Source organism: Hemiscyllium ocellatum, chromosome 35, assembly GCF_020745735.1.
Source record: "Hemiscyllium ocellatum isolate sHemOce1 chromosome 35, sHemOce1.pat.X.cur, whole genome shotgun sequence".
Taxonomy (NCBI): domain Eukaryota; kingdom Metazoa; phylum Chordata; class Chondrichthyes; order Orectolobiformes; family Hemiscylliidae; genus Hemiscyllium; species Hemiscyllium ocellatum.
The window spans coordinates 11,669,909-11,697,500 of NC_083435.1; the positions used below are offsets into that span (position 1 = coordinate 11,669,909).

A 27,592-nucleotide genomic window follows, 5' to 3' on the forward strand; every position below is an offset into this window, starting at 1 on the left:
GGCCTCTCTCTATGCTGTAGGACTCTATCAATCTCTGACTCTAACACCCAAAAGAAGGTAGGAATGACTGAAGGTCCAGAGTAAATGTGGGATAATTTCCAGTGAATAGTGAATTTTAAAATAATCCAGACGAAGTTGGAATGCAAGGTATAAGGAGACATATTCTGGAGAAATTGACAAATACAATCTTAACAGGTTTACTCCCTTGGATTTATTGATGAAGTATTTCTTTTTAAAAAGCCTTACGTCCACTCGAGTGAATCACAGATGTTGATTTGATTGAAGAAACTATTTTCAAATTTGATACTGCCCTCCAATATAAATTATAATGACATAAACGTAAACATTGTCAAAATCTGAATTGGTTTCACGCACAAAGTGCTAGAGTAATGATTGTTATCAAACAGACATTTTCCTTGGGCTGACTTAAGGATTATCTCAGTGGAGATAATGATGATAGATAATAACTCAGGGACAAGTGATAACTATAATTTCAACTACATTGCAGTTTGTACCAGCTGAACGGTTTCAAACATGGTTAAATATGATCTGATTATGACATAAATGATCAGTTCATCCATCCCTTTCAAATCTGAAGTATTCAAATTTTCCAATTTTATGAAATAGCAGCAAAATTCTGGACAATAGTTACAAACTGAAAACAAAACAAAACCAGTCTCGCTATGTTACTAAATTATGTACATTACTGACACATGATGGAAGTCTAAAGAAGATCAGTCTGAAATGTTTAGTCCCCTCGCAAAGACCACACTGACTCTGCAGTGAAATGATTTAAATTTCCCCCCGGAAAGACTCCACTGACCCTGCAGTGAAATGATTTGGTGCCCCCCTGGAAAGACTCCCCTGAGCCCAGTCTGAGACCCACTGACTGATTCATCTCCAACACCGTCATGTAGCGCCACCTCCCGCCGGTGGAGCAACATTACAGGCAGGAAGGTCCCCGGGTTCCTGCAGCTCACAGCTCATTCTACCCAGTCAGTCCCTCTCTACAATTGAGCTTCTATTTGTTTCTTCTCTCCCCCTCCTTCTCTCCCCCAGACTGAGACCGACCCCCATCAGTTTACAGCTGGCAGGAGGCAGGGGGACGGGGTGAAATTATGGGATGGATCTGTCAGTGCCCTTTAATCCCGCAGATTGTCAGCGGGGCGGAGTTTTTCCCGCCGTCATTCCCTCCCGGACTGAAGATGGGAAAGAGCCTCTCAGTGAAAGTGTGGGTGAAAGTGTGGAGATGGGACATGGTGTCCGCATTGTAAAATGACACCTGTCCACCCTCATAGTCCAGGAAAACCCCGATCTTCCGAGGATTCACACTCGGGGAGAGGGGGGTCCGTGAGGGGGAGGTGGCGGCAAAATAACCCCATCCAGGATACAGCCTCACAATCCAGTATCCAGTCTCCGGGCTCAGGATGGTCCCCCCTTTCCTCATCACAGACTCTCGGGCCACTCCCAGATACCACCAGGTCTTCTCCCCCACCTCCACCTCCCAGTAATGTCTCCCTGATGTGAATCCCTGTAATCCCAGGACGAAAGGCCAGGAATCAAATCTCTCCGGGGAGTCAGGGAGCGGCTGCCGTTTGTCTCCGAGTCTCACACTGGTCCGGTCCTCAGACAGGATGAGCCGGGGATGTGCTGTGTTCGGATCCAGAGTCAGAGATGCTGGAGCTGGAGGAGAGATCAAGTAACACCATCAGAGAGAGGGAGGGGAGAAGGAAGTGAGGGGTTGAGCGATGGAGGGGGATGGGAGAGAAGAGAAGATGAAGAGAGTCTGAAAAAACAGAATTTGAACAAGAGCGGAGGAGACAGGGAAAGGGGAGTGAGTGAGGGAGAGTGTGGTGAGTGAGGGAGAGCGGAGGTATGAGGTGGAAGGATGGGGAGGGATGAGTGAGGGAGATGAGAGGGCTCATTTGGAAGGATGTGAGTGGGGACATGAAGTGCACAGGAAGAACAGAACCCTAACCCTAATCATAACCCTGTCGCAGGAGGGAGGGGATGGTTAAAGAGAGGGGGAGAGTGAGGAGATTTGGGATAGAGGGTTGTGATTGAGTAGAGGTAGGAAAGAGAGGAGGGCTGAGTGAAGGGGCAGTGAAAGAGAGAGGTGTGGAGAATGCGGAGGAGCTCAGAAGGTGGTGAGCAATGGGAGGGTTGAGTACTCAGGTGAGAGCAATGTCAGGTCGGAAAATGCAAAAGAAAAGGGGAGAGTGAGGTGATGTGAGGCAGTGGGAATGGGAATAGTGAGGGGAGGCAGGAGTGATGGGCAGCAAGGGAGTGGGGAGACTGAGGGACGAGTAGAGTGAAAGTGCATTTGTAAAGGAGAGTTTAGCTAAGTGGGAGGGGAGCATCTGGAGAATGGGAGGAAATGAGGGGAGGTATATAACCTCTAGGCAGGGAATGGAAGAGTGAAGAAATGGAGTAAGTGATGAAGGAGGGAGTGATTAGAATCGGAGTAAGGATATTGGAGAGGGTTGGTGGTTTTATGAGGGGAGTGGACTGTTTGGAATGCTGTAGGGGAGAGTGAGTTATGCTATAGAATGGAAGGGTGACAACAGGAGGTCTGCAAAATCAGTGGACATTTGAGGCTTGGAGATCAGGAGAGTGCGTGGGAGGGTTGAGAGGTGGAGATATAGTGAAGTGAGGGGAAGAGAGAAAGGGAGGTGGGAGTGAGGATGAAGGGATGGCTGAGCTGGAGGGGAGAAATACAGGTTCATTTTGGCCATGGGAGGTGAGAGTGAGTGGGAGAGGAGTGTGAGTGGCAAGAAGTGACAGGGTACATATGGATGTGTTAAGATGCCAGAGAATTAATCCACGTGAGGATGTGAGAGAGTGCAAAATAAGGTCTTGTGGGAAATCTGGAAGTGAGTGAACTGGAGGATGACGTGGAGTCTGAGCAGGGGAGAGGAGAGTTAAGATCAGGGGAATGGAGGATGGGGGCTTCAAAGGAAGGACAGAGTTGGGTCTCAGAGCTTGAAGAAGTCTGTGTGGAGGAATGTGGAGGAGTTGAGTGACGTGAGTATAAGGTGAAGGGGAGAGAGGTTGAGGCAAGTGTGAAAGGGAAGAGGAGTTTGAGGAGGCAAGATTAAATGGGGAGGGACAATCAGGGGTGGTGGGAAATCATGGCAGAGTGATAATGGAGAATGGAGTGGAGGGGAGAGGGAATGTGAGATAGGAGTGAGGGGCAGAGCAAAGAAGAGGGTGAGGGCAGAGTGAGGTTGAGGGGACAGTGACCAGATTGGGAAGCTGTGCTCGAGAAGTGAGTGAGGGAGAGGGAAGAATGAGCTGACGATAGGAGGAGTGATGAGGAGGTGATGTGAGATTGAGGGGAATGGGAGAGCAGGAGGGAGTGAAGGGCATTGATGGGGAGGTGTGGGCAAGCAAACTGTCAGGGGGATGTGGAATGACAAGGATAGGGAGCATGGGAGAATGAGGTAGCGGCAAGAGGGAATTGTGAAGGTAGGACAATGAACAGAGGGTGGGGAGGACTGAATAGTGAACAATCAAGAGGAATGGATACTTGTGGGGAATGTGGAGGGGAGTGGGTTGTTGGGTGGAGAATGCAGTGAGGCCATGGTCTGCCAGGCTAAGGGATGGTTATTGGCAGGTGCAAACCAAGGTCAAGGGGAGAGTGTCCGGGATGGGAAGCTGTGCTAAAGGGGACAGTGAATAAGAGGGAAGGGTGAGTGGAGAGTGAGCAGGGCGGCAGAAAGAGAGTGGGCGAGGTTGGGGGTGGGTAGGGAGAGTAGGGTCAGAGATGGGAGTTGGAAGTGAGCAGCATGGAGACAATGAGAGCAGGAGAGAGTGGGGTGGGAGATCAGGAGGGAGTGTTGGTTACAGGGAGGGTGTGGAGAGTGAAATCCATGGAAGAGTGATGGGAAGGGAGGATGAGGAGTGTGGGTTCTGTATGGAGATGGAAGGGCGATGCAGTGAGGGATAGGGACAAGGAAACTGAGGAGAGAGTGAGGGGATGAATAAAGAGGTGGACTGTGTGAGAGTTCATGACTGGGGAGAGGCTGGGTGTAAGGGAAAACGAGAGGGATGTTGGCAGCAAAGGGGATGGAGAGGGGGAATGTAAATGAGGAGGATCAGGGAGGTGGGAGGAGGAAGTGAAAGGGAGATGTCTGGGGGAAGGCATAGAATGTGGGGATGAGTAAGGGGTGTGACGATATTGCTGCTTAATTAAGGTTAGGTTGTCCTTGTTTTTTTTAGAGGGGTTATAAACACAGATTCTGATGTCTCTGGTTTGTATATGTTTTCGGGACAAATTGATCATGGATAACAGATACTGCCTCAGGCAAAAGGTTTTCAAGTTTAAAGAAATGCTTGTACAATCGAAGGGGAGTGTCCAGGTCTCCCAAGTCAGCTTAACTCTGGTTTTGGTTTGGTTTGGCAAGCAGTCAGTTTTTTTTGACCCTCTCTCTCTTTCTGACATCTCTCCTGTGAGAACCTGGGTTTAAGGTTTCCTTTTTTTTGGCCAAAGAGGTGCTTATGGGGATGTTGCAAGTATTTGCAACAGCATCCGTGAGTTGTGATTGAGTCGCTTGTGTTTTTAAATACTAACGTTATTCTGAGGAGATAGGACAACTTCGGGGTGGTAATGGGAGTTGTGCGGGTGAGAGAATGGGGGATAGTGTGAGGACTGAGTGATGTGAGGGAAAGGGGAGTCTTCACAAGGAAGAATTTTAAAAACAAGAAGCATTCTTAAAACAGAAAACCTGTGAAATTGCCAGTGAGAGTGATCTGGGTGTTCTACTGTATGAGACAGAAAATGTTCAATACAGGAACTGTGAGTAATTAAGAAGGTTAATCTTTTTGCCGAGGTAATGTGAACATTGCAGTAAAAATGATATCTTTTCGTTATTGAGAGAATCTGCGAGAAGGAAGCAAAGAGGTCCTTCTGAAGCTGGACAGGGCCCTGGTGAGACCGCACCTGGAATATTGTCTGCAGTTTTGGTCTCCAAATTTAAGGAAAGACATTCTGGCTATTGAGGGAATGCAGTGTAGCTTCACGAGGTCAATTCCCGGAATGGCAGGATTAACTTACGCTGAAAGATTGGAGCAACTGGGCTTGAATACGCTTGAGTTTAGAAGGCTAAGAGGGGATCTCATTGAGACGTATAAGATTGTTAAAGGATTGGACACTGTGGAGGCAGGAAGCATGTATCTGCTGATGGGTGAATCCTCAACCAGAGGAAACAGTTTAAAAATAAGTGATAGGCCACTTAGAGCAGAGTTGAGGAGAAATTACTTCACCCAGAGAGTGGTGGGTGTATGGAATGCTCTGCCCCAGAAGGCTGTGGAGGCCAAGTCTCTGGATACTTTCAAGAAAGAGTTGGATAGAGCTCTTCAGGATAGTGGAATCAAGGGTTATGGGGATAAGGCAGGAACAGGATACTGATTGAGGATGATCAGCCATGATCATAATGAATGGCCTACTCCTGCACCTATTGTCTATTGTCCACTGCTTGAGCCACAGGCTGAAAGAAAGTGAAGTCGACACAGTCCCAGAGGCTACTGTCTGATCTGAGAGTGAAAGCTGGTGGTGATTTTATTGTCAGCATCATCAACCCTCACTGAAGGGGCATGGATGAGAAGAAAAGATGTTCACAGAGTAGGAATTGAACCTGAATTGTTACTGTCAGTCTGTATCATACAGCAGCTGTCCAGCCAACTGATTTAACCAACCTACAGCGCCATAGAATAACACAGCATCAAATGAGGCCCTTAAGCCCATTGTGGTCATCAATGGCCTATCAAATTCTATTCCATTTCCCAGCAGCAAGGAAACTTGGGGAAATAAATAGTGATGTCTTGAAAAGGGTTCACATTACAGAAGAGGATGTGCTGTTGAGATCTTCAATTGTGCAATTCCCATGACCAGAAACTAGCGAAGCTCGGGAAGAGATTGCTGGACCCATTGCTGACATATTTGTATTAACAACAGCCACAGGTGAGGTGCCCGAACTAGAGGTCAGCTAATTTGTTGCCATCATTTTAGAAAGGTTGTAAGGAAAAGCAAGGGAACTATAGAACCAGTCAGCTTCACAGCAGTGGTCAGTAAGTTACTGGAGAGGGTGGGACAGGATTTACATGACCCTCTTATTAGGAGTCATCAACATGGCTTTGTCAGTGAGAAATCGCGTCTTGATTGAAATTTTCGAAGACGTTACAAAGTAGATTGATGAAGACAGAGCAGTAGATGTTGTCCTAATGGACTTCAGCAAAGCATTCAACAGGGATTTGCAGGGTCGACTGGTTAGTAAGGTTATGGGATTCAGGGAGAGCTAGCTGACTCAGTGCAAAATTGGATTGAAGGTAGGAGGTAGAGTGTGATGGGAGAAGGTTGCTTTTCAGACTGGAGACCAGCAGTGTGACACAAGGATTGGTGCTGGATTCCATTGCTTTTGGCCCAATATATAAATCATTTGGGAACATCAGAGGCATGGTTTGTTAGTTGGTCCATCTCGGACAGCTCCCTCCCCTTCTTGATCTCTCTGTTCCCGTCTCTGGTAAAAGTCTCCACATGGGTGGTTACTATGAACAGACTCTCACAACTACCTGGACCACACCTCCTCCCACCCAGTATCCTGCAAGAACTCCACCCCATTCTCCCAATTCCTTCACCTCCGCCGCATCTGCTTGGACGAGGAGACATTTCACCCGCAAGCATCCCAGGTGTCCATCTATTTCAAACAATGTGCATTTCCCCCCTCCCTCATGCAGACAGCCCTCCACCACTCCACCTCCACTCCCTGTTCCACTGCTCTAAACATTCCCACCTCAACGCAGTAAAGACAGAGACCCTCTTGCCGTCACCTACCACCCCACCAGTCTCCGCATCCAACAGATCATCCTCAAACACTTCTTCCAACTCCAACTTCACCCTACCTTCAATAACATCATCCCCTGCCCACTCCTTTCTGCCTTCCTCAAGGACTGTTCCCTTCACCAATCCTCGGTTTGTCCCAATCACCCCACCGACAGCCCCTCACCAACACCCCCACCATGCACCTGGACTCTCACATGCCTTTCTTTGCAACCAGAAAAGGTGAAAAACCTGCCGATACACCACACCACTCAGCTCCATCCAGGGCCCTAAACAGTCCTTCCAGGTGAGACAGAGGTTCACCTGCCTCTCTTCCAACCTGGTTTACTGCATCAGGTGCTCCCGATGTGGTCTTCTCTCCATTGGAGAGATCAAATGTAAATTGAGGAAAGAGTGTGCTGAACATTGCAGCCGGGTCCGTAGGGGCCGACCGGACCTCCCAGTCACTGCCCATTTAATTCCCCTTCCCACTCTTTTTCCGACATGACCATCTTTGGCCTCCCCCATTGCCACAATGTGTCAACCCCCAAATTGGAGGAAAAACATCTCTTCCGTTTGGGTGGTCTACAGCCCGTAGGACTCAACAATGAGTTCTTCAATTTCAAATCACCTCCCTTCCCATCCCCCACTCCCTTCCCAGCCCCTCCCCCTCCTTTGCACTCCTCCTAGCCACCAACTGGATTCATTCCACCCATCGGCCAACCCTCTGCCTGTCTTCACCAGCCCCACTTCACCATCCTACTTCTGACACCGTTTTTATCTGCAGCGCACCCCCACCCATCCTCAGTCCGGAAACGTCGACTTCTCTGCCTCCTGAGGCTCCCTGGCTTACTGTGTTCTCCCTGCCTCCTATTTGTCTAACATGGTTCATAAGCTGGCAGGTGACATGAAAATATTGTCCACTGGAAAGTAACGAAGATTATATTAGACTGCAATGGAACCTTGACCAAATGGCCAGTGGGTTGAGGAGTGGCAGATGAAGGTAAATTTAGATAAATGTGTGGTGTTGAATTTTGGTCAGGCAAACCAGGCCAGGGCTATTACAGTTGATGGTGTGGCCCTGGGGAGTGTTACTGAGCAGGATGCCTGGGCGTGCAGATACATGGTTCTTTGGGGTGGAGTTGCAGGTAGACAGGGCAGTGAAGTATGGCATGCTTGCCTTCATTGGTCAGAGCATTGAGTATTGGAGTTAGGGCATCATGTTGTGACTGTGCAGCACACTGGAGTGTGATTCTGGTCACCCTACCATGGGTAAGTATGTTGTGAGGCTTAAGAATGTGTGGAGGGCATTTGCAGGGATGTTGCTGGGAATGGAGGGTTTGAGTTATAGGGAGTGACTGAATAGGCTGGTGAGTTTTTTCCCTGTAGCATAGCAGGCTGAGGGTGACCGTTTAGAGGTTTATAAAACCGTAAAGGGCATGGTTAGGGTGAATAGCTAATGTATTTTCCCCAGGGTAGGTGACTCCAGAACTGGAGGGCTCAGATTTAAGGTGAGTTGGGAAAGATTTAAAAAGAACCTGATGGGTAACGTTTTCATGCAGAGGGTGGTGTGTGTATAGAATGGTCTGCCAGAGGAAGTGGTGGTGGTTGGTCTAATAACAACATCTAAAATGCATAGGATGGGAATATGAATAGGTACGGTTTCGCGGGATAGGGACCAAATGCTGGCAAATGGGACTAGGGTCTGTTCAGGATATTGTTCTGTGCGGACTCATTGGACGGAAGAGTCTGCTTCCATCCTGTGTGACTTTATCGTTCCATTAGAGTAACTTCCTAAATGCTGCAAAGATTTCTATCTCTTTTCAGGCAGTGAGGTCCTGATGCCGACCATGATCTGGGGGAAAACATGAGCCCTAATTCCCCTCGAAAACCCCAGCTCCTTCTCTTAAATTTATGCACCGTTATTGTCCATTCCATTCCTCATAACTTTCTACACCTTCATCAGGCTGTCCCCTCAGCCTTCCCTGCTTCAACGAGAACATCTCCAGCCGATCGAGTCTGTCTTCAGAGTTGAAACGTGCCAACCCAGCCAACATCTTGGTGAATCTCAGCTGTTCCAGCGCGCCCCTGCCTCCTGTTGGACTTTCTACACACTGCGTTAAGAAGATCATGTGGAGAATTTGTAAGAATTTTGTCCTGTCCGAGCCCTTCACAATCTCCCTGTCCCAGTTCATCCTGGGGAAGCTGAATTCCTCCGATGTCACAACCCTTTTGCTTTTTTCACTCCTCTGAGATTTCTCTACCTATCAGTGCTTAATCTCTGACTGGCGTGGGTCTATAGTACTTTCCTAACAACGTAATCCCCAATTTTTATGAAGTTCTCCCTAAATGAAGTTAGACTCATAGAGGTGCACAGAATGGAAACAGACCCTTTGGACCAACTCATCCAAATTAATGTTGTCCCATTTGCCAGCACTTGAACCATATCCCTCTAAACCTTCCTATTTGTGTATCCATTCAAATGCCTTTTGAAAGTTGGAATTGTGCCAGCCCCCACAATTCCCTCTGCATCTCACTATATACACGCAGCACCCTTTGCATGAAACATTTTCCCCTTAGATTCCTTTTAAATTTTTTCACTCTCACCATAGACTTCTGCCCACTAGTTCTGGACTCCCCCCCACTCCTAGCTTGTCTATTTGCACTATCCATGCTCCTCATGATTTTATAAACTTCGTTGAGGTCACCCCTCAGCCTTCGACTCTCCAGGGAAAACAGTTGCACCTGCATATTGAATAAGAAAGTTTTCTTGGACACACTTAGACTCCTAGTCATCCAACTCCATAACACAATGGCATTCCCAGTTTATGCTTGGAAAGTTAAATTTCCCTTTTATTACAACCCTATTAATCTTACAAATAACTGAGATCTCCCTGCATGTTGCTTCTCAATTTCCCACTGTCTATCTAAGAGCTTTTCTACAATCCCAATGAGGTCTTTCTTAGTTACAAGCAAATAACTTCCCTGGATGGTCTCCTGGAGTACCCTCCCTAAGTACAACCATAATGTTATCTTTAATTAAAAATGCCACACCCCTCCTTTCTTGCTTCTCATTCTATCTTGACAATGACTCCCTACCCTTCCCTGAGCCACGTTTCATCAGTAATAGCTATGATATTCCAATCCTGTGTTCCCAACCATGCCCTAAGTTAATCGGTCTTATCTGTCTGGCCTCTTGCATTAAATAGATGCAGCTCAGTTGCTCAGTCTTACCTCACTCTCTCCTGTGCTCCTGCCTACCTTGAGTACTTAATTTGCTCCCTTTATCTACTGCGCCTTATTTCTTTGCTCATATAAATACACCCCCTCCCCCTTTACTAGTTTAAAGCCTACCAAGTCGCACTAGCAAATCTCCCCTTCAGGATGTTGATCCCCTTCCAATTCAGCTTCAACCCATCTGTCTTCGACAGGTCACTTCTATCCCAGCAAAGGTCCCAGAGGTCCAAACATTTGAATTCTTGCTCCTTAATCCAGCTCCTTAGCTGCACATTATCCTCCTACTCCTAGCACGTGGTACTGGGACGAACACAGGTATTACTACCATTGAGGACCTCTTTGTAATCTCCTGCATTACTATTAGGAACAATGCAATGTATTAGTTCCCTCTGTACCACTGAACCTTTCCACCACAACTGATATCATCAAAACAGATGACTTTTCATCATCACAACGCTCTTCCTGTGACATCACTGTTCACAGACTGATTCTCTCATTGAGAGTCATTGAGTCAGAGAGGTGTACAGCATGGAAGTAGACCCTTCAGTCTGACTCATCTGTGCCAACCAGACATCATAACCTAATCTCGTCCCATTTGCCAGCATTTGACAATATACCTCTGAATCCATTCTCTTCATATACCCATCCAGGTGCATCTTTTATGTTGTAATTATGACTATCTCCACCACTCCCTCTGGCTGTTCACTCCAATAATGTGCTATCCTTTGCATGAAAACATTTCTCCTTGGGTCCATTTTAACTCTCACCCTAAACCTATGCCGTCTACTCTAGACTTCCCTACCCCAGGCCTCTCTATCCATCTTCCCTACTATCCATGCCCCACATGATTTTATAAATCTCTATCAGGTCACTCCTCAGTCTCTGATGCTCCAGGGAAAACAGCCCCAGCCTATTCAGCCTCTCCTTTAAGCCCAAATCCTCCAGTCCCGGCAACATTCTTGTCAATCTTTTCTGAACTCTTTCAAGTTTCACAACAGCCTTCCAATAGGAGGGAGTCCAGAACTGCACACAGTATTCCAAAACTGGTCTAAGCAATGTCCTGTACAGTTGCAATATGACCTCACAACTCCTGTATTCGATGCTCTGACCAAAAAAGGAAAGCATGCCAAATATCTTCTTCACTAATCTATCCACTTGCGACTTCACTTCCAAGGAAACATGAACCTGCACTCTAACATCTCTTTGTTCAGCAACACTCCCCAGGACCTGACCATTAAGTGTGGACGTCCTGCTCAAATTTGCCTTTCCAAAGTGCAGCACCGTACGTTTATGTAAATTAAAGTTTATCAGACACTCCTTGGCCCATTGGCCCCATCTGATCATGATCCCGTTTAGTCATCTGCAAACTTGCTAACTATCCTCCTATGTTTACATTCATATCATTTTTATAAGTGATGAAAAGTAGTGGACCCACCACCGATCCTTGTGGTACATCACTGGTCACAGGCCTCCAGTCTGACAAGAAACCATCCACCACCACTCTCTGTCTTCTACCTTTGAGTCAGTTCTGTATCCAAATGGCTCATTCCCCCAGTATTCCATGAGATCTAACCTTGATAACCAGTTTAACATGAGTAACCTTGTCGAATGCCTTATTGAAGTTCATTTTGATCACGTTCACTGCTTTGCCATCATGAATCCATTTTGTTATTTTTTCAAAAAAACAAGGGGATACTGCATGTCACAAAAATGTAAATTTCAAAAGGACAAGCAGAAATGAAAGTGTGATTGCGTAGCACTGTTGATATGGGATGAAGTAAATACAACAGCAAGAAATAATCTGAAATCAGAAGAATATAGACTCCACATGAGTGAAGGCAAGTAATAAAGTAAGTAGTTTGGCAGATATGGTCTGTAAGACCCCAAACAGTAGCTACACGGTGGGGCAGATAATAATCAGGAGATAAAAAGTGCAAGTAGCATTAAACCTGGGTGACATTTACCAGCATGTTGGTTTAAACAGTGAGATTAGTAGAGGGAGCTATGAGCACATAGTTTCCTAGAATAATTGTGAATCCAACCTTGTATTTGCTAGTTTGAATCTGGTGAAGTGTAGTGAGGCAGGTTGGATAAATGATGTCAGAGTCAACACTGACCATAACATGGATGAATGTCGCATTCAGTTTGAAAGAGAGTATCTAGGTTGGAAATAACTGTGTGAAGCTTAACCAAGGGTAATTGCAAAGGAATGATGGCTGAGCTTGCTGGAGTGGACTGGGGAAAGCACTTAGCATCAAAGATATTCCAGGGAGGTGGAGGAGAAGATGAGCAAAATTATTCTGAGTAGGAGTGAAAGGAACAGGGTGGTAATTATGGGGATATTAACTTCCCCAATATTGACTGGAAATGTTGTACCTCTTGTACATCGGATGGATCAGTGTTTGTCCAGTGTGTACAGGAGGGTTTCCTGACACAGTATGTCGAAGGGCCGACAAGAGATGAGGCTACACTGGATCTGGTGCTTGGTAATGATTAGATTCCCTACAGTGTGGAAACAGGCCTTTCAGCCCAACAAGTCCACACAGAGCCTCCAAACAGTAACCCAAGCAGACCCATTTCCCTCTAATTAATGCACTTAACTCTATGGGCAATTTAGCATGGCCAATCCACCTGACCTGCGCATCTTTGGACTGTGTGAGAGGAAACCGGAGCACCCGGAGGAAACCCACACAGACACGGGGAGAATGTGCAAACTCCACACAGACAGTTTGCCCGAGGCTAGAATCAAACCTGGGGCACTCATGATGTGAGGTAGCAGTGCTAACCACTGAACCATCAAGCCACGTGGTAATAAACCAGGCCAGGTGTTTGATTTAGTTGTAGGTGAGAACTTTGGAGAGAGTGACCATAATTCAGTTATGTTTAGTTTTGATGGGGCAAGGGCAATTATAATGCGATTAGGCAAGAATCAGGATGCATAGAATGGGGTAGCATAGAGCGGGGGGATACAGACTATCGAAATGTGGAGGGGGTTAAAGGAACAGATATTGTGTATGTCCCTGTTAGGCAGGGAGGAAGTGATAAAGTAAGGGAACCGTGATTTACTACAGAAATTGCATCTCTTGTTAAGAAGAAGGAGGAGGCTTATGTGTTGATGAGGCAAAATGGTACAGATGAGGCGATGGAGAGTTACAGATCAGCAAGGAAGGATTTAAAGAGAGAGTTATGAAGAGCAAAGGGAGGACACGAGCAGTCTTTGGCAAATAGAATAAAGGAGAACCCTAAAGCTTTCTATAGGATGTGAGGAATAAAAGGATGATTAGGGTAGGAATAGGGCCAATCAAAGACAGTCGTGGGAAGTTGAGTGTGGACCCTGTGGAGATCGGAGAGTTGCTAAATGAACATTTCTCATCGGTGTTCACTCAGGAAAAGGTGACTATTGTGAAGGAGAAGAATGAGTAACAAGATATTAGACTTGAAAGGATCGAGGTTAGTTACACACAGGCGTTATCAATTCTAGAAGGAATGAAATAGACAAGTCCCCTGGGCCAAATGGGATTTATCCAAGGATTCTCTGGGAAGCTAGGGAGGAGGTAGCAGAGACGTTGGCTTTGATAGTTGAGTCGTCATTGTCTCCATATTTAGTACCTGAGGACTGGAGGATTACAAATGTTGTGCCATTGTTCAAGAAGGGCAGCAGAGGTGACCCAGGTAATTATAGGCTAGTGAGCCTTATCTATGTTGTAGGAAAGGTTTTGGAAAGGATTATAAGAGATAAGATTTATAATCATTTAGCAAGCAACGATTTGATTTCAGATAGTCAACATGGTTTCGTCAAGGGCAGGTCGTGTCTCACAAACCTCATTGAGTTTTTTGAGAAGGTGACCAAGCATGTAGATGAGAGTAGGGCAGATGACGAGGTATGCATGGACTTCAGTAAAGCCTTTGACAAGGTTCCACATGGTAGGCTGATGGAGAAAATGCAGAGGCACGGAACTGAGGGTAGCAGTTTGGATGAGAAACTGGCTTTCTGGAAGAAGGCAGTGAGTAGTAGTTGGTGGAAAATATTCAGTCTGGAGTCCAGTTACTAGTCGTGCACAACAAGGATCTGTTTTAGGACCACTGCTGCTTGTCATTTTTATGAATGACTTAGACGCAGGCATAGGTGGATGGATTAGTAAATTTGCAGATGATAGTAAAGTCAGTGGAGTAGTGGACAGTTTGGAAGAATGTTACATGTTGGAGGGGATTTGGATAAACTGCAGAAATAGGTTGAGAGACGGCAAATGGAGTTCAATGCAGATAAATGTGAGGTGATGCACTTTGGGAAGAATAACAGGAAGGCAGAGTATTTGGTCAATGGAACGATTCTTGGCAGTTTGGATGTGCAGAGGGTTTGGAGTCCATGTGCATAGATCCCTGAAAGTTGCCACCCGGGTGGATAGTGCTGTGAAGAAGGCATATCATGTGTTCGGTTTCATTGGTAGAGGGATTGAGTTCTGGAACTGCAGTATCATGCTGCAACTATACAAAACGCTGGTGTGGCCACACCTGGAATATTGTGTATAGTTCTGGTCACCCCATTGCAGGAAGGATGTGGAAGTATTGGAAAAAGTGCAGAGGAGATTTAGCAGGATGTTGCCTGGTCTGGAGGGAATGTCTTATGAGAAAAGGCTGAGAGACTTGGGTCTGCTCCAATTGGAAAGAAGAAGGCGAAGGGGGGATTTGATAGAGACATGCAAGATGATTAGATAGATTAGATAGGGTAGACAGTGAAATACTTTTTCTTCGTATGATGACGTCAGCATGTACGAGGGGGCTTAACAACAAATTGAGGGGTGATAGATTTAAGAAAAATGTCAAAGGAAAGTTCTTTATACAGAGAGTGTTAAGGGCGTGGTGTGGCTAATGTAGTCAACTCAGCCACATTAGGGAGATTTGAACAATCCTTAGATAAGCACGTGGATGATTTTGGGATAGTGTAGGGAGTCGAGCTGAGAATACTTCACAGGTCAGTGCAACATCAAGGGCTGAAGGGCCTGTTCTGCGCTGTATTGTTCTATGTTCTATGTTGTAAGATATTTGAGGAACAATGGCAGATGCTAAAAAGAACAGCACATGACTCACATCAAAGATATATTTCAGTGAGGAAAAAGAGTTATAGGAAGGGGATGAGCCAGCAACAGTTAACTAGGGAAGTTAAGCACTTATGAAGAGTCATCGAGACTCAAAATGTTAGCTTGCTTTCAATGTTCGTGTGACGATTTGTAGCTCGGGTGGCTACTCATTGCTCATTTGCTGCCTAATCCCAATATTCCAAATCACACCCTTCCCTCACTTGGAAGTGATAGCAGTTTTCCAGGTACCTGCTCCCTCCTGCAGGACCATCCCGCACCTTCTCACATTCTGAACACTTGGAAAACTGACCAAGAACATTACATTGAATAAGTAGACTCAGACTGAATCGGACCTCTCCAAAATGTCATGAGCGGACATTGGGTTCATTGCTTGATCAAAAGGATAACTGAAAATATTGGAACAGTGGCTTCGTGATTAGTACTGCTGCCTCACAGCACCAGGGAGCTGGGTTCAAATCCAGCATCAGGGAATTGTATGAAGTTTGTAATTCTCCCATGTTTGCATTGGTTTCCTCCCACAGTCCAAAGATGTGCAGCTTTTGTCCATTGTGTCCAGGAAAGTGCAGGCTTTGTGTATTAGCCATGGGAAAGGTGGAGTTAAAAGAATATGTGAGGCATTGGGTCCTTGAGGGATGCTTTTCAGAGAGTCAGTGTGGATTCGATGGGCTGAATGGCCTGCTTCCATATTGGAAGGATTTTGTGATTCTAACAACCTCACTACCTGCAAGCTGGAAATTTATAAATATCCATGTCTTGTTTAATATTAGACAACGTTACACCTATAGATATTTATCAGGCTCAGCAGGTCTGGCAGCATCTGTGAGAGACATCAGAGTTAATGAATCAGATCAAGTGACATTTCCTCAGAACTGATGGGAGCTGGGAAATGTCAGTTTATATACAGAAGCTGGGGTGGGGGGTGGTGAAGGGGTGAGAAGTAAATGGTAGGTGGGGACTGAGCCCAAAGGTAGAGAAGAGCAGTTAGACAGACAAAGAATTGGATAACGATCTGGGTAGGGGAGTGAATAGCTGTTAATGGAGACTGTTAGTGGCTAACAATGCTTTGTGTGTAATAACAGACTCTGTGATAACAAGGCATGGTTGTGTGGGTTGGAGTAAGGACATGGGAGAGCTCAGACCTCAAAGTTATTTAATTTGATATTGAGACTGCAGGATCCCCAGGCTGAAATTGAGGTGCTGTTCTTCCAGCCTGCACTGACCTGCATTGGAGTACTGCAGCAACCCTGAGACAGAGGTGCTGACTGGGTTACTGGGTGGTGTGTGAAAAGGCAACTGGAATTTCAGGGTCTTTTTTTGGAAACGCAATACAAGTGTTCTGAAGTTGATCCTTCATACCTCCAATAGAGAGGAGGCCACACTGTGAGCAGTAAATGCAATAGACTAGATTGTCAGAAGTGCAAGGAGGTGAAGGTGTGTTTGCGCCCTTGGATACTGAAGAGGTAGGAAATAAATGAACACATGTCACACCTTCGGCAGTGGCAGGAGAAAGTGCTGTGATGCTGTGTAGGGGTGTTGGAAGTAACCAGAGTGTCCCAAATGGAACGGTTCCTGCAGGTGGTGAGGTGTGTGGTGTCTGGTGGTGGCATCTCACTGGAAGTGACAGAAATGGCAGCTGATGATCTTCTGAATATTGATGCTGTTGGGATGATAGGTAAGAACAAGGGGAACCCTATCACTGTTGCAGGAGGGAAGAGAGGGGGTGAGGGCTGAAGTGCGAGAGATAGGTTGGTCCCACTTGAGGGCCCAGAAGAATCCTCGGTTGAGGAAGAATGTGGACATTTTGGTGGATCCCTTCTCAAAGTTAACATTGTCAGAACCAATGTGATGGAGATGGAGTAACTAGGAGAATGGAATGGAGAATTTACAGGGAGCAGGGTGTGAGTATATAAAGGCCAGGTAATTGTGAGAGTTAGTGGGTTTATTGTGGATTATTAGTGACCAAACTATCCCCAGAAATAGAAACAGTGGTGTTGAGGAAGGGTTCAGACATAGACCAGGTGAAGGTGAGAGTGAGGTGGAAGTTGGAAACAAAATTGATAAACCTTTTCAATTCTGAATGGGAGTCGGAGGTGGCACCATGCTCCATGCCCTCAGATCCAATCCTGACTTTGTTATTAAGCTGCTGATCAGTGTGGGGCTGTAGTAGTCGGCAAACTGACCACTACATTGCAGAAGCTGAGATCCCTCTCAGATACCTCCTCCTATCAGCGTCTAATCTGTGATCCCATGATGGAACATCAGGTCATTGCATCAACCACGGTCACCAACCTCATTTCATCTGGGGATCTGCCCCCACTCCAACTACCTTCAGCTGATATTTCCACAACTCCGCACAGCTCACTTCTACCTCCTTCCCAAAATTCATAAACAGGATTATCCAGGCAGACCCATTCTTTCTGTCTGCTCCTGCCTCTCAGAACTCATCACTTCCCATCATGACTCAGTCTTGTCTCACCTGCTGCAGTCCCTGCTCACTTACATCCGCCATTCCTCTGACACTTTATGCACATTCCAAAATTTCCAGTTTGCGGCTTCAGCTGCCTCCTCTTTACCATGGACATGCAATCCATCTACACCTCCATCCCCCACCAGGGTGGTCTCAGGCTCTCTGCTTCTTCCTGGAACATAGGGCTGAACCATCCTCACCCCTCACCACTCGCCTCCCTTTGGCCAAGCTCATCCTCACACTCAACTTCTCTTTTCACACCCCTCATTGTTTTCAGTCAGAGGGGTGGCCATAGGTACCCATCTAAGCCCCCATTTTTGCCTGTCTCCTTATGGGGTATGTGTAACATTTCTTGTTCCCATTCCAGTCCGACACATGAGTCTTTCTCTGCTATATCAATGATATCATCAGTGCTGTCTCCCTTTCTCATCTGGAATTGGAAAAGTTTATTCATTTTGATTCCAAATTCCACCCTGCTCTCACCTTCACCTGATCCATCCTTCCCTTTCCTCAACAATCCTGTTTCCATTTCTGGCGACAGACTGGCCAGTAATATCCACACGAAACCCACTGACTCCCACAGCTAGCTGGCCTGTACAGTCTCGCACTCTGCTTCAAGGAAATACTCCATTCCATTCTCCTCGTTACTCCGTCTCCATCGCATTCGTTCTGACCTTTCCAACTTCAACAAAGGAGCATTGAAAATGTCTACTCTTTTCCTGAACCATGGATTCCCCAGCACTGTTGTTGACAGGGCCCTCAACTGGGTCCAACCCATCTCTGACATTTCAACCCTCACCCCTTCTGTTCCCTCCTGCAACAGTGATATGGTTCCCCTTGACCTTTTCTGCAATTGCACCAGCATCCACATCCAGAAGATCATCAGCCACCACCAAACACATATTCCTCTCCCCTCCCTTGTCCACCTTCCATTGAGACTGTTCCCTCCAGGACACCCTGGTCTATTCTTCCCACATTCCCAACAGCCCCCCACATCCTCATGGCACCTTCATCTACAACTGCAGAACATGGAACACCTGTCTGTTTCCTTCCTCCCTCCTCAGTATGCAAGGGCCCAAACAGACCTCCAGGTGAAGCAACACCTTATCTGTACTTCACTTAATTTAGTCAACTGTATTCACTGCTCACAATGTGGTCTCCTCTCCATTAGGGAAATAAAGCATAGACTGTGTGACAGCTTTGCTGCACACTTGTATTCTGTCTATAAAAAATACCCTGAGCTTCCAGTTGCCAGCTCCTTTAAACATCACCCTGTTCCCTGGGCAACATCTCTGTTTCAGGCTTGCTAAGAACAGCACCTCATTTTCCACTTCTGGACTCTGCAGCCTCCCTGACTCAATATCGAATTCAATAATTTTAAGAATTGAGCGCTCCCATGTCCTTACCTCAACCCCAACACATCAGGCCTCATCATTCAGAGTCTGGTATTACACACACCCATTGTTAGCCACAAACCATCCCCATTACCAGTTCCTCACCCTCTGAGCCAGACTGTTATCGATTCCTTTGTCTGTCCAACTGTTCTTCCTTGTCTTTAGGCTCTGTGCCCAGATATCGTCCAGTCGTTACCACAATCCCCACATTAATGTCTGCATATAAACTGACATTTTCTGAGCTGCCGTCAGTTCTGAGGAAAGGTCACTCAATCCGAAACATTAACTCTGATTTCTCTCCACAGATGCTGCCAGATGTGCTGAGCCTTTCCAGCAACTTCTGTTTTTGTCTCTTATTTACAGCATCCACAGTTCTTTCAGTTGATATTTATCTGCTACAGTTTTCATCACTGACCACTTCAGTAAGACCATCACACACCTTCCATTACACAATGTAATCTCTCAGTATTTGCCTTGAAAATGTCTACTCTTTGCTAAACTATCTAAATCCCACCTTCCCCACTCAAACATGCTCTTCCCCCTACCCCCATTCTCACACTTCTAATGTCCAACTTCCACACCACCCTCACCTTCACCTGGTCGATCTGTGATTCCTCTTTCTCTTCCTTGACATGTCTGTTTCCATTTCTGGGGATAGACTGACCAATAATATCCATTAAATTCCCGTCTCTCCAGCTACGTAGAGTATACATTCTCACACCCTGCTTCCTGTGAACACTCTATTCCATCCTCCCAGTTCCTCCGTCTCCATTCCATCTGCTCTGACAAAGCAAACTTTGACAAGGGAGCCTCGGAAATGCCCACATCCTTCCTCAACTGAGGATTCACCAGCACTGTCATTAAGAGTGCTTTCAATGTGGGTGGCACGGTGGCATAGTGGTTAGCACTGCTGCCTTACAGCGCCAGAGACCCGGATTCATTTCCCGCCTCAGGCGACTGACTGTGCAGTTTACATGTTCTCCCCGTGTCTGCGTGGGTTTCCTCTGGGTGCTCCCGTTTCCACCCACAGTCCAAAGATGCGTGCGTCAGGTGAATTGGCCATGCGGAATTGCCCGTAGTAAATATAGGGGTATGGGTGGGTTGCGCTTCGGCCAGTCGGTGTAGACTTGTTGGGCCGAAAGGCCTACTTCAACACTGTAAGTCATCCAGTCAATCGGGTCCGACACCTCCCACACTTCTGCGCGGCCCCCTCTCTTTTCTGCCACAACAACCATAGTGTTCCCCTTGTCGTAACCTACCATCCCACCAGCATCTACAACAGAATAACATCAGACACCATTTCCACCATCTGCAAGTAAGATGTCACCACCAGGCATATATTTCCCTCCTCTCCGTTGTCAGTCTTTCACAGGGATCATTCCCTTCCAATCATCCTGGTGCTCTCTTCCTTCACTCCCAACACCCACCCACAGCCCCACAGCAACATCCTCAGCAACTGTCAAAGGTACAACACCTTCCCATTTACCTCCAGTATCCAAGGGTCCAACACACCTGCAAGGTGAGGTAGCACTTCACACAATCTAGTCTCTTGCATTCACCATTCACAACGTGGTCTCCTCTGTATTGGGGAAACAAAGCATCTGTGTTCTGCCATTTAAGAAAAAGGACCCTGAGTTTCCAGTTGCCAATCACTTTAACATACCATCCTGTTCTCTGGGCAACATCTCTGTCTCTGGCTTGCTGCAGTGTTCCACTGAAGCTCTGGAAGAACTCTCATTTTCCACTTCCAGACCCGGCAGTTCTCTGGACTCAATTACAAGGGCAATAATTCTAGTCCCAGAGCTCTACCATGACCTAGCCCCCTACCCCACACACCAGGTTTTGATTTCACTGCCATTCCACTCTGCCTATTATTTGGCACTAACAGTCTCTATCACCAGGTATTCACTCTCCTAACCAAATCGTTATCCACTCTTTTGTCTTTCTAACTGTATTTCTCTCTGTTTGGGACTATCCCCACCTATCATTTCCTCATTATCTCCTCCCCCACTGTACCTTCTGCATATAAACCGACTTTTACCAGCTACTATCAGCTTTGAGGAAAGATCACTCAATCTGAAAAGTTAACTCTGATTTCTCTCCACAGATGCTGGCAGACCTGGGGAGCTTTCCAAGGAATTTCTGTTTTGTTTCTCTCACAACCCCCTTTAGATAAGTGCCTGTTAACACTGGCTCTTAAATGTCTACATGCCTTTTGATATTATGATAAAAACCTTTCCTCCAATGTCACACCAGATGGAGCCAGCCCAGTCTACTCTAGAAATCCTGTTTCTGTGCTCTACTCCTCTGGTTCGATAGAACCCTTCACTGGGTAACAACAAAGACTGCAGATGCTGGAAACCAGAGTCTAGATTAGAGTGATGCTGGAAAAGCAGCAGGTCAGGCAGTATCTGAGCAGCAGGAAAATCGATGTTTCTGGCAAAAGCCCTTCATCAGGAATAGATGATGAAGGGTTATTTCTTATGAAGGGCTTTTGCCCAACATGTCGATTTTCCTGTACCTTGGATGCTGCCTGACCTGCTGTGCTTTTCCAGCACCACTCTAATCCAGAACCCTTCACTGCTCTCACACACAGAGCTGATGGCTTCAGACACTTATCCAAATGGACCCACAGAAAATACGATGTTTCCAGGGAGAGTCTCCCAGAATTAACAACTAGTGATGTGAGAACGTAAACTGGGGCCTTCGAGACTCTACATAACTGGATCTACCATCAGGAAAATGAATACACGTGTTTACCTGGGTTAATAGTGTGTATCATTTCTCTCCAGACTGTGTACTGTAAAGGGCCAGTGAACTGTGCGAGAGACAGAGAGCCATCAGCAGCCGAGAGTGTCTTCACCTCATCACTAATCCTGTAAACATTAAACAGCTGATATCATAAACTCTGCTTTGTTCGAACATTTATGAAAATATTTACATATTCAAGCATTCCGCATTTTTCATGTTTGAGTCAATGGGATAGAAAGTGAAATGTTCATCTTATTTTTGTAACTGATCCAACAAGAATTCGATAATGCAAGGGCAAGGATTGGAAACACCGAGATCCAGAGAAAGGCCCATGTCCTGATAACAGATTAGGTAATGCGACATCACCTTGCCGTATTATAAACAGAGCTTGTGAAACTGAGACAAAAAACCGGAAACATCTAAAAGCCTCATATCCAACTGTGTAATAGATGGATCACACAACCCTCCGCGAATCCTGCTCCTCTACTTCCAGCCTCTGACCATCTCCGATTTTAGTCTCTCTCTGCTCCGGAGCATTGATCCTTCTTCAGTGACAACAACAGAACCGTCTGGACAGTCACAAGGTCAGTTCACTTTGTTTTACAAGACATTCCATATTATTTTTACAGTTGTCATCATGTCCAAAATCCGTCTGAAATAATCTGCAATATCTTCCCTCACCTTCAGAAACGTCAACTCGTCTTTTTGCTCCATCTGTTTCTGTAACTTTGAGAGTTCTTCCTCAATAGAATTTAAATTCTCCTGAATCTCTCGAAGGGTTTTCTCCATTGGTTCTACAATCCTCTCCTCTTCTTCCCTGAGATCTCTGAGTAAACGCTGCTCTTTCTCAGTGAGTATCTGGTGCATTTTAGTGAACTCGGATGTGATGTGCGTCTGCAGACTGCTCGCCTGTTCCTACCAAATGAAATGTGAAACCTCATTAATGTCCCGCGGTAAAGGGAACAAAACTAACCGAGATCCCAGAAAATCAGCACAGGGAGAGCTCGCCCTCACTTCGGAAATCTCCCCAATCTGGGTCAGTTCCTTTTGTAGAACCGCCGATTTCTTCCCTGTGAGAAAATCTAAAGCAGATTTCAGTTTAGCCTGGAATTGGAAGAGAAATCGCAGCATGAAACTGTCAGACTTTGAAACTGTGACACAATTCACAGCTTTTAAACATTTCCTCTTTACCTTGTATATTTTAAGTCCTTCGTTAATCTGTATGAAGCGGTGCTCTCTGTGCTTCGGTGCAGTGACACACATCACACAGACTAACTTTCTGTCAGTTTTACAAAACAGCTCCAGTTCTCTCTGATGTTTCTTACAGTGAGATTTACTCTTCGTTTCTTTCGGATCCAGCTGTAATTTCCGAGCCTCCTCGGCCAGATTCGCTAGGGCCCGATTTACCCTGAGGTTTCTTTCCGGAAACACCTCTCTACATTGCGGGCAGGAGTTTATCTCCTTCTTTTCCCAACTCTGGGTGATACAGGAGCGGCAGAAGTTGTGTCCACATTTCAGTGTAACCGGATCGGTGAAGAAGTCCAGACAAATGGGACAAACTGTCTCCTCGGTCAGTCTCAGGAGCTGCTGTCTGGAAGCCATGTTCACACTCAGCACTTCCTGATTCAAACAGCTTTCAGTTTCAATGTGACTGCGCTGGTGAACACGTTCAGTTCAATCACTTCCCGATGGATTTTGCTGCAATTATCAGAGAAGAGTAATCAGTAACTATGGTTGAAAAAGGTTTTGACCTGGGAACAAGTGAAAAACAATATTTTGAAGGAGAAACAGGTTTAGGATGCTGACAGGGTTTTGACCCCATCCCAGGAGGGTGAAGGTGCCTGGAGAGTTGCTTTTGGTGGAGGGACAGTGAGACAGAAGGGAGGGTAGGACGGAGTCTGAGGGAGGGCTCATGCTCTAGATGTTCATTAAATGCACAAAAAGCTGCAAGGTTTAGCTTTATGAATCTTCATCTTGTTTCTGCCTGCAGATTTTTTTAATTTCAAAAATTTACTTCATTCGTTAAAAAAAATACACGCACTATCTATTTAGCCGTTCGAGTCTGGACAGTCTTTGGAGAACAAAGACTTTCCCAACAGTTCCAACAAACAAACCATGGAGTTTCTAACGTGTGCAATATGCTGTTTACTGGAGGGACCAGGAGGGTCCGATAATTGAATGAACCCCAGTTTAGTTTGGCCCCTTTTAAATCTTTTCCCTCTCACCCTAAACTTCTAGTCCCAGACCCACCCAACCCAACAAAAAGATCTTGTCGATTTATTCTATCCATGACCCTCATGATTTTTTAAAAAACCCATAAGATCACTCCTCAGCCTTCAACTCTCCAGGGAAAACAGCCCCAACCTATCCAGTGTCTCCATACAGCTCAAACTCTTCAATCAAGCAACAACCCTGTAAATCGCTTCTGAACGCCCTCACATTTCACATCTTTCACACAGGAGGGAAACCAGAATTGCACACAATAATACAAAAGTAGCCTCATCAATGTCCTCAACAGTCACAACATGACCTCCCAACTCCTATGTTCAATGTCGTGACCAATAAAGGCAAGCATACCAAATGGCCCCTTCACTATCCTGTCTACCTGTGACTCCACCCTCAAGGAAATATGAACCTGCAAGACAAGGTCTCCTTGCTCAGCAACACCCTCCAGGACCTTACTATTGATGCCTGGCCTGCTGTGCTTTGACCAGCAACACATTTGCAGCTGTGATCTCCAGCATCTGCAGACCTCATTTTTTACTGTGCAAGTCCTGGCCTGGTTTGCCTTTCCAAATTGCAGCCTCTCACATTTTTCTAAATTAAGTTACATCTGCCGCCTCTCAGCACGTTGGCCTTCTATGCATCTATGTGGTGACATAAATGCGCCGAATAATTGAACTATAACATTCCTACTTTGATAAAGTACTGCAGATGTGGTGATCTGAAATAAAAACAGAAATTGCTGGTGAAACTCAGCAGGACTGGCAGAATCTGTGAAGAGAGATGACATGTGAATGGTGATGGTCTACGTTATCATGCAATGGTACTTGCATTGTTTACATAACACGAGATGTGGGTCACATAGTACTGAAAAATTCAATTAGTTTTTAGTCCAGTACTTGGTATCTGCACCAGCATTAAATCCATTTGCATTCCCAGGCTCAAGCTGAACAATTCATATGCACTGCACCATGCTTCACTCAGCATGTCATGCTGCAAAAGGACTGAGTTCAGTAATTTAGAAACTGAGAACGTCATGTCACATATTATGATATAGTGACCATATAAATATGTCATTGAAGATGTATTAGACTACTGCTGTGAGACGTAACACAATACCCAAAAGTTTTCAAAAAGATACCCAACATCAATAAACAATGTTGTACATAACCAATTCTGTACCTCTACAGACATGTATGAACAAAGTTAACAAGATTAACAACTTAAATTTTGATATAATGTTTTTGACAGTATGCCCTGATCTGATAATTATATGTCCATTTGGACAGTTATGTGTTATTCATGATTCCTCTTGGTCATCTTGATGCTGGCTGCTATCACTCAGCATCATGTCACAATCATTACCTTTAATCTTTTATTCCTGACTCTCAGCACACCCTACATTGCTCTGGAGTAGATTTTTGTTGTTTTACAATGTAGCATGGTGATCTATCATGATCTCGTACAACATGGGTTGATTGTATATCTTAGAAACGTTTCCTGTTATCCAAGTACTTGTGACTGGATGACTGATCCATTCTCTGTGTCCAGTGCCTAATTGTGGTGGTCCTTCCAAGTCTAAATTGTGTTGGGGATGATGATCCTTTCCAAATTAGTGGTGAACATTTGGCATTATAATGTCAAAATTCTGTTTTGTTGGACGACACTTGAAGTATATGAATTTGATGTATGCATCATTGGTTGTGCTAAACTGTTGATTATGGGATGACAATATGATATGAGTAACTTCCCAATTAGCAGACGTTTTGATATGCTTTGCCAGTGAAACGTGTTTTTTGTCAGATACAATTTGCTCTGGCACAGTGAATGAGCTGAAAATCAAAGTCTGTGTTTCAGTGATCACACTGATTTTGTAACTCAGTCCATTGAACTATAGGAAATTTACAAAAGCAATGTCACAAGGATGTAATTTTCGCCATGCACTGAGAGTAAATCTGTCACTCTTTTTTTCCCGAAGACTGGAAATAACAATGTTTGGATGTAGAATTACCTTTCACTCCTCGGGTTAATCATTTTCATACAGCCAGGAGGCTGGAAGAACACAAGAAGCTAGGCGGGAGAAGTCAACATTTCGGGTATAACCCTTCTTCAGAACAGGGTGGGGGTAAGAGGAACTGTAAAAAAAGGGAGTGGGGGAAGACCGGGAGGGTTTGTAGGGAAGAAGGGTGGAGCAGGAGTGGTGAGGGAGTGACAGATGAACACAGGTAGAGAGACTGACCTGATCGGCCGACGGGCAGAATGAATCCAGTTGGTAGCTGGAGGGAAGGATCACACAGAGAAATGGGAGGACGGAGGATGTTCTGGAAAGGGAGTCGGGGGAAAGGAAGGGATGTTAATCATTTGGTGTGCTTCATGTGTATTCATGAGTTGTTGGATATCTCCATTCATCCCTGGCCAGTTTAAAGATTCATGTGCTCACCTTCTCTGTGTTCAGTACCCATTATTGTTGGTGTAACATGGTCATAATATCTTGGTGTAATGCTTTTGATATTATCACTTTCTTTCTCTTGAAAGTTACTTGGTGTGAAATGCCAAGTTTAACAACTCTGTCTGGCCAAAAAGAGCAATTTCTTAGGAACTTCCTTAATAACGTCAGGCTACTCTCGGTTGGTTTTGGCAATGCTTCTCGGTGTAGGCAGTTGCCGACTGCGGCAGTACAAGTGATTCCAGCCAAAACACTTGATTGGCTGAATTTGGAGAATTATATGTAGTTTTGGTCACCACTCTACCAGCAGGTTGTGGAAACTTTGGAAAGAGTGCAGAGAAGGTGCACTAAGATGTTGCCTGGCCTCAGGACATTGGCAATGAGAAAATGTTAAGAAGACGAGGATTACTTTCCCTGGAAAAATGACGGCTGAGAGAAAGCTTATGGAGGTCTACACAATTATGAGAGGCATAGCTGGGATATACAGTGAGAGACATTTTTCCAGAGTTAAAATATCAATTACAAGGGGGCTCAGATACAAGATGAGAGGGGAAAGTTTAAGGGAGAAGAGTGAAGGAATTTGACACACAGACAGTGATCGGTGCCTGGAACACGTTGCCATAAGAGGTGGTGGAAGCAGACAGGTTGGTGAGACATCTGGATAGTAACATGAATAGGGAGGGAATAGAGAAATACAAACTGAATAAGAGCCAGAGGAACTTTTTTTTATATTAGCTCAAGCATGATGATTGGCACAGGCTTGGAAGGCTGAAAGGCCTGTTCCTCTGCTGTATATCTCTATGTTCTCTGTAAGAGATCGACCTTGAGAAAGCCAGAAAATCATGAACTTCTTGGCAATTAAGTTGATATGAAACTTCAATTTGATATGATTCATTATTGCCATGTCTACCAACACACTGTAAAAGTATTGCTGTGCATGCTATCCAGGCAAATCATACCTTACATAAGCACATCAGGGTAATAGAAAAATAATGCAGAATATAATCCTACAGCTACAGAGAAGGTGCAGAGAAAAATCATGTCGAACATGTGAGACGTCTGTCCCTGTGCTAAAAATCGAATGTTTTCTACTGAAAGAATTCTCTCTAAACAAAAGTAATAAGATTTTTGTGTTGCATATAAGAATGTTGTATACAG

At 45.4% G+C, this 27,592-nt stretch overlaps 1 protein-coding gene across 1 annotated transcript; it reads right to left on the reverse strand.

The window, feature by feature from the left end:
* Window positions 1–743: 743 nt before the first annotated feature.
* On the reverse strand, window positions 744–23,373 carry LOC132832965 (zinc-binding protein A33-like). Its single transcript, XM_060851212.1, has 4 exons — window positions 22,957–23,373; window positions 22,370–22,680; window positions 21,775–21,890; window positions 744–1,683 (listed from the first exon to the last, which is right to left on the reverse strand). The coding sequence occupies exons 1-4, from the start codon at window positions 23,365–23,367 to the stop codon at window positions 1,133–1,135; spliced, it is 1,389 nt and encodes a 462-aa protein (XP_060707195.1). The 5' UTR covers window positions 23,368–23,373; the 3' UTR covers window positions 744–1,132.
* Between the last annotated feature and the right edge of the window lie 4,219 nt (window positions 23,374–27,592).